Source organism: Liolophura sinensis, chromosome 7, assembly GCF_032854445.1.
Source record: "Liolophura sinensis isolate JHLJ2023 chromosome 7, CUHK_Ljap_v2, whole genome shotgun sequence".
NCBI classification, from domain to species: domain Eukaryota; kingdom Metazoa; phylum Mollusca; class Polyplacophora; order Chitonida; family Chitonidae; genus Liolophura; species Liolophura sinensis.
In genome coordinates this window covers 1,675,703-1,687,739 of record NC_088301.1, presented here as the reverse complement: position 1 = coordinate 1,687,739, position 12,037 = coordinate 1,675,703, and the positions used below count along the sequence as shown (strand labels likewise).

Here is a 12,037-nt window from a genome sequence, read left to right as displayed (position 1 = left end):
TGCAGCAGGATGGGTGTCACAAATACTGTTGCAGGATGGGTGTCACAAATACTGCAGCAGGATGGGTGTCACAAACACTGCAGCAGGATGGGTGTCACAAATACTGCAGCACTTTATTATTTTTTTTATCCCTGATGACTTTTCACTACATGTAGCCCGCGTTGTACAGTCTTGTTAAATGTGGTCCTTCCCTCCTCATGGAATCACTTTGTTTGATGAAGGTGAATAAACAAACAAACTTTCACCACGTATCAGTAATGTAATCAACGATGATCAGGACTATGTGTACTCATCACTCAATCCCCCCCCACCCCCCAAAGATGAATGAAAACATGTTTTTCCAGATGAGGAAGTATAAACCTGAAAAGGCCTGAACACAAAGTATATTGATGTACATAGGTTTTATTTTGAAGTGTTAGTTCAGAGGAGAGCTTAAGGAGACAGACGTACAGCTGTTTTACATCTATGACAAGTACATGTAATTCTCAAACCATTATGATACCAGGATCAGATTTAGGAACCAGTCTATCAAATTTCAATCCAAGAATAAGTGTCAATAATACCAACTGCTAGTTAAACGGAAAGAATTCTTTTTTTTTGTTTGTTTTTTTTTGGTTTTCACCTTTTTTCTTGATCATGTTATGAAAGTGGTCCAAAACCTGTTACATGTTCTTACTTCATGGATCTCTGACAGACAGGAAAGCATGAAAAGCAACCATGAACACTGATAATGTCCAACAAATGCGTTCATTTCAACAGTGAATTTATCAGAGCACACTTTACTACATGAACCATGGACAATATTATGAATAAAGAAACAGTTAGCTAAGCACAGAACAGACAAAAAAGGCATAAAAAGCAACAAGTTTATAATGAAAGGCTTGGATTGCAAATAAAACACACCTGTCACATTTGCCAGACTCTTCTCAGGAATGCTGTTATTTTAGACCCTGGATAATCTACTTGTAGAGGGATTATACCGTCTTACATTTACTCAAATCTAAATAATGCTTTACCTTCACCTATTTTGAGGTGGTTCATCACGTAAGACATATTGCATACTGGCTCAGTTATTAACAATAAACGAATAGAATACAAAACAAACTACATGTAGTAAAAAGTGGCAGTAGAAACGGCCGTACAAATGACACAATTCCATAACATACAGCAGTGATGCACAACACACTGTTTGTGCGGGTATAGTCCAATCTGAGTGAGAATTTGATGTGACATGATTCAACTATAAACTGATGTGCAATTACACAGGCCAATGTTAACTGTACAGCAAACGAACCATGCAAAGGTACAAAAGATATTCATCTCGGAGTGTGGAATTATCAAATGTGGATCAGTTCTAGTTGATGCAGCAAAAAAAAAAAAAAAAGAGTCTTCTACCCACAAAAATGACATTTGACAAATCCATATCACCAGATCTGCAGTTCTGGTTCCCACAAGAGAGATCATGGCAAGCTTTAAGCTGAATAACCCACAGAAATCACCAATCTGTTGAATAACACTGAAGAGAACACAAACTTTTTTTTATATATTTTTCTTCCCTAGTTAAAAATATGAAGAATATGCAAATTGTAATAAAACAGATGTAAAGTCTGTACATATAACAAAAGGCTTCATGAGACTTTGCATATTGTGATGTACATGTGCCAAAACAACAGCTGGCAACTGGTCTGTTGTCTGATGGAATTTTGAAACAAAAGTTTTTCTCAAGCTTCCTTTTATCCCTTCCATGAAAATTTAAATAATGTTCAAGCATAACTCGTCATACCCAAAAAGATTCCTTAGAACCTTAACAAACTGTATCAAAATATTAACAATACCATATGCGTAAATTACATATACAAAATATAATAAACAACCTGCAGCATGGCGATTTAAGATTTGGTCCCTAGTGTTAGCTACAGGTACATTCACATGTGTGCCATCTGTACACAGGTGAGGCGGCTGCCGTAAAATGCGCAGATTAGTCCTGGTCCTTCGTGCCATGCTTCAAGATCCGGGTGAATTCTACGTAGTTAAACTCGCCCTTCTTGATGGGTGCATCCCGGAATATTTCATCAACCTGTGAAACAGAAAAATTTTCATAAATTCTTGGTAAGTTTCATAATAACATAACTCTCCTTATATCAACAATGGTGAATACATATGTGTGCCATGTTAACGAGGAAGCCTAGATTTACTTACCGGTGGGCAAATTATCTATAATATAAATACCCACCATGCCTTCAGACAGCATTAAGTTTAAGGTGGACTTCAACTCAAAACAGGTGAAGCGATTGTATAGCATGTGAATGAGTCAGTTGAGAGAGTAGACAAATTCCAGGAATAATCCAATTCTATTTATGGAAGGCAAGACTGTGTTCATGTTTGTACAGGGATTCATAGAAGTCCAAGTTTTACACCGACACCGACTATAACCTGCCATTGAGTTTAAATTCCACAGACCGTGTTTATAAATACTGTAAAATATTTATTATTCCCTGGAATTTATTTTCGCGATCTGCTTCAAAGATCCCGGGAATTAATTGTCACTTAACTTATCAAGGAAATACTGAAGAAAAAAATCTTAAAACTCTTGAATTCTCCTAGTTATACTATGGTCAAAATTACTCAAGCACATCAAACAGGTATAATCCAGAATGGCTATAATCCTCTTGATTCCTGCGGCGTAATCTGGATCAGGGATTAAAACAAGGGGGGATGGATTATCACTATGTAAGAAGACAACACTTGCACCTACTGTGAGCAGTAGTCAAAGAGTCTAAGAGGTGTCGCTTGTTTTCACACCAGCCTTTGACTGGCGTGCGAGTACATGTAGGCCTACTTTCAATCAACTGGCAATGTGGCCTGTCAGCTTTTGAGCAGTTCAACGTAAAACATATAAAACATACATTAACGGTCACAAGCCAGTCATTCACACAGTTAGGCAACACTATTATTTTTGGGTTGTTTTCAGTTTTAATCGTCCTCTGTAGCTGGTCAGAACAGCTAACATTACATAGTTGTCGAACGGCCACTGCGTTGCATGCAGCTCATAATATGTTAGAAACTCACTCATTGGTCCACAGGAGACACACAGCGAATGGGACAGCATGTATCAAAGCAACATTCAATGGAAGCCAGCATGGGTTGTATCTACTTTTCTTTTTATTTCCTGATATTGCGCAGATTGATCTAAATATGACTGGACTCCTACTTTGTTTTATACCCACTAAACCTTATCACCATAGTTTGTATATATTTAAAGCCTTAAAACCACTTCGGTAGGCCAGGATAAAGCAATTGGCTACTGAAGTCAACCGCTTCATCACTATGCATATATTTTTGAAAGCAATTCAGTTTTTATCCAAAAATTTGAGTATTTGTACCAGAAAAACAGAAATGAATTTTTTTCCAAACCCAATTTTCTGTGTTTTCCTATATTTTACCACCGAATACCAGAGTCTGAAATCAACGTGTATGAATCCCTGGATGTACTGTAGCCTGTAGCAGACCCTGTTTACAAGTGTTGATGTTTGTGCAGGAATGAATGCAGTCGTAGGTTAATGATGCACTGTAGCCTGTAGCAGACCGTGTTAACAAGTGTTAATGTTTGTGTAGGAATGAAGGCAGCTGTAGGGTTAATGATGTACTGTAGCCTGTAGCAGACCGTGTTCACAAGTGTTGATGTTTGTGCAGGAATGAAGGCAGTTGTAGGGTTAATCATCTTCTGTAGCAGCCCTAGACTGTGACTTCTCACCTCATCTTCTGTAAACCTGTCTCCCATCTGTGTCAGCAGATCTCGCAGCCTGTCTTCAGGGATGAAACCTACCACACAAACAATCACTTTCTTCACACACAGATGACAGGAAAAATTTGACATCCTAAATTGTTAATGAATGTAATTTATAGAAGGTATGAACTCAGATTTATTTATTTATTTGATTACGCCCTACTCAAGAATATTTGACCTATACAACGGCAGCCAGCATTATGGTTGGAGGACACCAGGCTGGTCGTAAGAGAGGTGGAAACGGCCGCCAGCATTATGGTGGGAGGAAACCAGGTAGAGTCTGTGGGGAAACCCACGCCAATCCGCAGGTTGCATGAAGACCTTCCCATGTACGGTTGAAGAGGAAGCTATTATGAGCTTGACTACTCAGATTTAGCCGACAGGGTATGTAAATATAAAACACATGCAAGTGTTATTTCACCACTTGCTGCAGCACCCATTTATCACACACTAGGTAAGATGTAAGGTCATATCAGCTTTGGGCCATTTTCACAAAGCTTTTAGTGTACAATTCATCAGAACAATTTTTCATAATAACAAAGAAAATGCAACTTGATTTGTAAGTCGAATACAAAGCTTAGTGAGTTTGGCGCCTGCCTTGTACATGGATAGGATAAGAACAACTACCTGTTCCATCTTCATCAAAACAAGCGAAGGCGTTCCTGATGACATCCTCAGGGTCTGTACCATTGAGTTTGTCCCCGAACATGGTGAGAAACATAGTAAAGTTGATGGGGCCTGGAGCGGCCTTCATCATCTCCTCCAGGTACTTCTCTGTGGGGTCTTTACCTGTAACATAACCAGCACGGCATGTAACACAACCAGCATGGCATGAAAACACATCCAGCACAACAAGTAATCACAGCCAGCACAGCATGTAAACACAACCAGCGAAACATGCAACACAACCAGTGCAGCATGTGCACACAACCAGCGAAACATGTGACACAACCAGTGCGGCATGTACACACAACCAGCGAAACATGTGACACAACCAGTGTGGCATGTAAACACAACCAGCGAAACATGTAACACAACCAGAAGGGCACGTGTAACAACCAGAATGACACGTAATACAACCAGAAAGGCATGTAACACAACCAGCACGGCACATAACACAAACAGTACAGCATGCAACTCAAACAGCACACGTGTAACACAACCAGAACAGCATATAACATAACCAACACAACATGAGAACTGAGAAAGACCTCTGCACACAAAATAACACATACAGGTTATAGGCAGCAACAAAACACACTGCTCAAAACTAACTTTTTCTGAATAGAATTAAATGAGTTTAAATAGCTGAATTCTGACATGGAGGTCCACGAACCACATTCACAGTGTTAACCATCAAAGAAGTCAGACTTCATTGTACCTGTATGTTTAACAACAAAGTTCCTGTAAATACACCACCTAATATGTAGACCTACTAATAAATACATGTACACAGAACCCTAGGAGACTGTTAATACATAGTCTACAGCTACAGAGAAAATCCTACAATGCCTCACCAATGCCTTACAATATCAATATGGTCCACAACCCCACCTTGAAGTTTTAAATATTCTGATAAATTTAATTCTGTTGAAGTTAAAACAACAGTTGGAAGTATTTTCAATGTACAAGTATATAGATTTTAGCGGTGTGGCCGATATTAATGAGAAGGCTGCATTTTATGTCATCTTCTCTGGAATTAACACTCTTCCATTTGGCCCTTTGATAGCCACTTGATAAGTCAGATAACACAGTATATTTGGTGAAATTTGCTGAATTTCAGTGTATAATCCGCATGTATTTGCAGTTCCTATCAGTTATGGCATTAGTCTAGCTGTAATAAGTATATAACCATCTGTTTTTCGATGAAATTCACTTGAAGAGTGAAAATACACTTGATTCTATGTCAACACCTCCTGGGTCTTGTATATGAAGAAAGCTCTAGCATGGTAGTGGTGTTGTTGCCAGTACCATGTACCACTGTACATGTTCTAACTATTGTGCTGAGGTCTGTATTGTATACACTCAGCCATACAACCCAGAGCTGGTCAGGTATGACCTCTACAATAACCTGCCTTCTCGGCAGGTAGCTAGAGTGGACAATCAATTAAACACCTGTGAACAAACCTCATGTACATTGTAACACCAGTAGGTCTTCGCCTTGTAGCCTAGAGTGCACACAAGCATACAACGACCTTCTACACGCTCTCAACACTGAATATGTAAATATGCCTCAATAATAATGCCACAGGTGATTTTATTTTAAGCATGAACACCAGCTGTAGAAGACCTGATAAAACTGCACTTCATTTTCCAGAAGAGATTTAGTCAATCTTTAATATATGCCTTTTGTTTCATTTATTATCTTAAACTTAAGTCACCACAAGAAAAAGTAAATCAGGATAGTAACATACAAGACTTAGCGAATATCATAAGTTTAAAAGCTTATTAAAGATTATTTAAGATAATGTAGAATTTCGCCCTACAATATAAGTCAACAACTGATGAAGTAATGCCCTTGACAAGCCCTGAACAGAACTGAAAAACAACAACCAAAATTTTCCAGCATGTTCCACTTGCATGTAATTCTGTTTAGAACCCATTATGCCTTATAGTATGTATTGTAATACATGTATTTAAAGGGTACATGAAATGCTTTGGTCTTATTTCTTAATATGCAGATTATGGTGTGTAATAACATATAACAGTACAAAAAATTTTCAGCTTTCACTTGGGAGGGGGTGGGGGTGGGAATGGCTACAAAGTACAGTTTTTTAATGCCCCATTGGTCAGTCTGGAAATTAAGTACGTCAACGATGATTCCTGTTAAAAAAGAACTCTGTGGGGACCCGTCGGCACCTACATGTAAATCACACAGCAAGATGCCTAATGAATCTACAGAGTTTACAGCAGTATCCCAAGGTAAAGAGACCTGACAAACCAGGGCTAATTCTGTATTTTTACCAGCCTCTCACGGAGAGTCACAGTGTCACAACAGGAGCCAAACCTGACAGCTGCTGTTATGTGTGTATATAATGTGTGTATATAATGTGTGAATATATGCTTGAGGTTTTCTATCCTCCTTGCTAATGCACAGTCAAATTGTCACATTACGGACGAAACAGCTGCGGTTCTCAGATTTCCATTCTTGTCACCATCAGTAAATCAGTATCTACTTTGTACCAGTACCCAGCACACCTATCTCTGACTGGTAGCACATTTATGTATACGACACGTAATTCCTACTGAACAGGGCATGAACAATATATGTATGTAGTTCAGGGTAATAATGGCAGGAGGCAGCTAGCATATAATGGACCATTAGGTGCTGTTATCACTTAGCAGCTACAGGACTCTGTGGACATGATGGAGCCATCGTAAAAGTAAACATTTCAGGCTGAAAATGCTGAATACACAAAGACAAATCGGTGCAAATGTTTCCTAAAATTTTCTTTAAGCATTATAAGATTATGAATTTATTTCCTCCCAAATCTTCATGTCTGCTGTATTAATAATGTACCTCTGCTAAGCCCATGGTACATGAAAGTCAGAGATAGGAGAGGAGTCTAATATGGTTACAGCAACTTTAATTCTCAATTCCTAAACATGTTAAATGCAGATGGATAAGAAACTGTGCTAATCACAATGATAACAATGCTATATATCATTCCCAAGACCATTGTCAGAAAATTTTAAATGGCTGTCAAAATTTGTAGTTCTTTAACAGTTTGCTTTAGTCGGCAGATTTGCTACCCAAACCCCTAAGAGTATTTCTAAAGTTGTCTCTGAAGAGCACTAAAGTTACTAAATACATGCAATGTAATTTTAGAATAACATGTATACACTTATATGGCCAACACAATGTTGAGTGGACACCAATGGAAATCTGTCTGTACTTAGGTCAACAGAACAATTCAACCAGCACATTATTAACAACCGGTGAGTCATTCTAATAAACTTGTAATTAGCCCTCACCACACATCATGTCAAAACTCACCTCCACTGATATCAACACACTGTCAAATACATCATTTGAACAATTTCACTGTGGGGTTCATGGTCTCCTCAGAAACAAGACCCAATGTACCACTGAGTGTTTTTACTTGGGGGGTTTCACTGTGGGCTTTATGGTCTCCTCAGACACAAGACCCAATGTACCACTGACCGTCTTTACTTAGGGGTTTCACTGTGGGCTCCATGGTCTCCTCAGACACAAGACCCAATGTACCACTGACCGTCTTTACTTAGGGGTTTCACAGTGAGCTTCATGGTCTCCTCAGGCACAAGACCCAATGTACCACTGAGTGTCTTTACTTGGGGGGTTTCACTGTGGGCTTCATGGTCTCCTCAGAAACAAGACCCAATGTACCACTGAGCATCTTTACTTGGGGGTTTCACTGTGGGCTTCATGGTCTCCTCAGACACAAGACCCAATGTACCACTGAGTGTTTTTACTTGGGGGGTTTCACTGTGGGCTTTATGGTCTCCTCAGACACAAGACCCAATGTACCACTGAGTGCTTTTACTTGGGGGTTTCACTGTGGGCTTCATGGTCTCCTCAGACACAAGACCCAATGTACCACTGACCGTCTTTACTTAGGGGTTTCACAGTGAGCTTCATGGTCTCCTCAGACACAAGACCCAATGTACCACTGAGCGTCTTTACTTGGGGGTTTCACTGTGGGCTTCATGGTCTCCTCAGACACAAGACCCAATGTTCCACTGTGGGCTTCAGAGTCTCCTCAGGCACATTTACAACGTAATTAATGAAAATCTTTCAGAAATTAGAGGAAATTGAATTGTTTATCTGGCTATACATGCTTCTTATAACATTGGTCACGGCTTGGCTGAAACTGTCAGAGTATATGTATGTCAGTCACAGGAAGTTCTAGGCTCACATCTTGGTACATTTGTCACAGGCACTGTGATTGCGCCAATTAAGCACTCTGATAATTTAGAGAATTAAAAACTGTACAAATTTAGTTTTGGTCGCAATGTTGTCATTGGTGAATTTTGTAATGTACTGTACAGCAATTAATATGCACAGTTAGCACATCAACAATAGAACAACCCCCTTCATGCTATTTTACATGCCTGCAAAGCTTCAGATCAATACATGTAGTGTTTTTCGAGATACCAACTCTAACATACCCTTTAACATTGATTCTAATAACATTAAGTCATGAATTTTGGGATTTTCAACAATTAATATGCATACGGCACATTAACCATGGAATATCCCCTACACATCATTGTGTAGGGGATATGTTTGCAAAACCAGAGCTCAATACGTGCAGTACCAATACTTTTCAAGACACCACCACACCTACGTTAGCATTCAAGCTTCCCTGTTATTAAATGCTCACACTCGGGTTATGACATAGGCTACTCCTGTAAAATGTGGTGACCACCTTATTCACAACTAGATTACAAGGGAAATAAAGAAAATTACATTATTTATTCAGAATTTGCCATCAGTATGCATTTTCCAAGCCACAAATAATGCACAGGTATGACACAGACAAAGCCAGCTCACGGGCTTCTCTGTGAACAAGGCCTATAGTCTGTCTGGAGGTCTAAACACAACAAAAGATGTCTCAAGAAACTACACCTTTTTTTCTCGCCAATAACTGTACAACTAAGTGTTTCTGACTCAGAGCGTAAGGACAACAACAAGCAACTTGTATGTACAGCAGTGACAGCGTTGATGGGAGGCTTCAGAATCATTAAGCTAGCACAAGAACCACTGGCCACAGAAATTCTTGATTTGATGCTAGATGTACATAAACATAACCTTACCTAAGGACGCTAACATATCATGAAGATCTTCTTTGTCAATAAAGCCGTCTCTGTTTTGGTCAATCATGTTGAATGCTTCTTTGAATTCCTGAATTTGAGCTTGATCAAACATAGCAAACACATTAGAGGTAGCTCTCTGTGCCCTCTTCTTTGTGGGCTTCTTGCCCGCTGTCTTCCTACTGGACATGATGAGGACTTGTGTTTATGTGCACAACCCTGAAAACAAATGAAAATAGACAATTCATCACCCAGAAATCAGATATGATATCTTTCTTTGTGTATGGATAAACCCACAACCTCAAAACTGGTCGGGGCCTCCGTGGCTCAGTCGGTTAGCGTGCTAGCGCAGCGTAATGACCCAGGAGCCTCTCACCAATGCGGTCGCTGTGAGTTCAAGTCCAGCTCATGCTGGCTTCCTCTCCGGCCGTAAGTGGGAAGGTCTGCCAGCAACCTGTGGATGGTCGTGGGTTCCCCCCGGGCTCTGCCCGGTTTCCTCCCACCATAATGCTGGCCGCCGTCGTATAAGTGAAATATTCTTGAGTGCGGCGTAAAACACCAATCAAAAAAAAAAAAAAAAAAAATCAAAACTGGTCACAATTAATGCTTTGAACATTTTTGGGAAACACCGGCTGCAGCCATCTATAAACAGAAAAAGACCTACCCACATGGATAGTAAATTCCCCAGAGCAGATGGATTATTAAAACTGGCATTAATTCTGTCATTGCCTGGGCATGGCGACAGATTCAAAAGCAGCATATATTATGAGTTCATCAGTATTAAAATATTTCGGAATGAGCTAGTCCAAGACAGCTTTGATCAGATCATTCAGATGTTAACTTTAGGAAAAGTTTATATGGCCAAGGATGGTCCCAAAACAACATAAAGAGTACACTCCATTTAAATACCTGATGCAGTTATCTGTCCTTGTCAACTAAATGCCGAGACTGGGAAGACAGAATGTAGCAGAGTGTTGTGTTGTGAGTTGAGTTGTATTTGACGGGTAACTTCAGTCTTAAATACAGTGACGGCTACAACAACTGCATCAGATGTTTAAATAGAACACAGCATTCGTTTGGAGCGCTGTATTGTTGAACAACATTTTGCCACAACCTAACATCAGAGACTGAGCAGACTTGGGGACAAGGCTTACTCATACTTGGGCTCCAAAGGACCAAACTAGCTAAGGGTACTCTAGTCTGTCTTGACAGACACAGTGTTCTAGTTTATAATTCTGACATTCATCAAAACACTGCTTCGTACCATCAAAGCTCTAGCAGCTTATCTGACCACAAGACAGCAAATTAACACCTGTCATCCGTGAGGGTAGTAAATTAAGACGATAGCATTTCAGATTATAGTGGAAAATGGGTGAGGCTGTTTGCCATGAGTGAGAAGGATGTGGAAGTTTCAAATCTGTGCCATGTTTACTGAGAGGCATGAATTGATTCAGTGTTATGATGAATATCAGAATAATAGAACAGTACACATCTAGATGGACTAGGGGGCCCTGTGTAACCACTACGCCATGGCACTGGAAGTGCAGTGTCAATGTAATGTCCTCATAACTGCGCCTAATAACTCTACTAGTGAGTACTGCTACGTGTAGCAATGTACTAGGTTCAACTCTGCCAGGATGTGGTTCCCTTCCGCCTTAAACTATTTCCTGTTTTGTAAAATATCCAGCCATTTTCTCAAAATCAAATGACAAATATTTCCTGTGGTCACTTTATAGTATTCATGCCTCTACCCTTTTAAGCACTTGTTTATCAACAGAAATCAGTTTAAACTGATTGTAGTTTTAATGTTCGAACATCGTGATAATGTTGTCGTCACATTTAAGTTTCATATTAAAGCGGAAACAGTAACTGTAGGCCGTCCAAATAAGGCAAAAGAATGTCAGATATGTCGACAATGTCATCTATCGCTACTGATGACCCGGTGGAAAAACAGACATCTTCAGCAACAATGCAAGATTCGGTATCTATTCACAGTCATTGTAACCGTTAACACCGCCTGAGTCATCATATCTAGCACTCCCGTGTTCAATGACTCGATCTGAAATCCACCCGGCCGCGGCTGACAAAAACTTGACACTCACAAAATACCACAGTAAAGCGTGATCAAGAGACAAAAGACTTCGGGTATCATTCGTAAAGCTAAGCGACTAGCAGGATAAAGTCATGCGTTCACTAGCCTCACATATAGTATTGTCAAACTTGCAGAAACAATCAAATTCTTACCAAAAAAACACCTAAGAGTCGACAACCACCTTGTCAGGCGCCAATCTTCGAACAGGATATGCGAATCTGTGTCACGCCCTACGCATGCGCATTGGATGGACAGGTGAACAAGGGCCGTAACCCAGTATATAGTAAACCGTACACCGTTCAGGGTCTTCTGATGTCAGATCTCGGCAAATTTGTTTTCGGCCATATCTAGATTTATGCTAA

The 12,037-nt window shown here is 39.8% G+C and overlaps 1 protein-coding gene across 1 annotated transcript; it reads right to left on the bottom strand.

Moving 5' to 3' along the window:
• Positions 1-384: 384 nt before the first annotated feature.
• Positions 385-11,898, bottom strand: LOC135469932 (myosin regulatory light chain 2, smooth muscle minor isoform-like). The gene is made up of 5 exons (XM_064748573.1): positions 11,828-11,898; positions 9,587-9,802; positions 4,415-4,576; positions 3,755-3,822; positions 385-2,077 (listed from the first exon to the last, which is right to left on the bottom strand). The coding sequence occupies exons 2-5, from the start codon at positions 9,771-9,773 to the stop codon at positions 1,979-1,981; spliced, it is 516 nt and encodes a 171-aa protein (XP_064604643.1). The 5' UTR covers positions 9,774-9,802; positions 11,828-11,898; the 3' UTR covers positions 385-1,978.
• Positions 11,899-12,037: the final 139 nt, after the last annotated feature.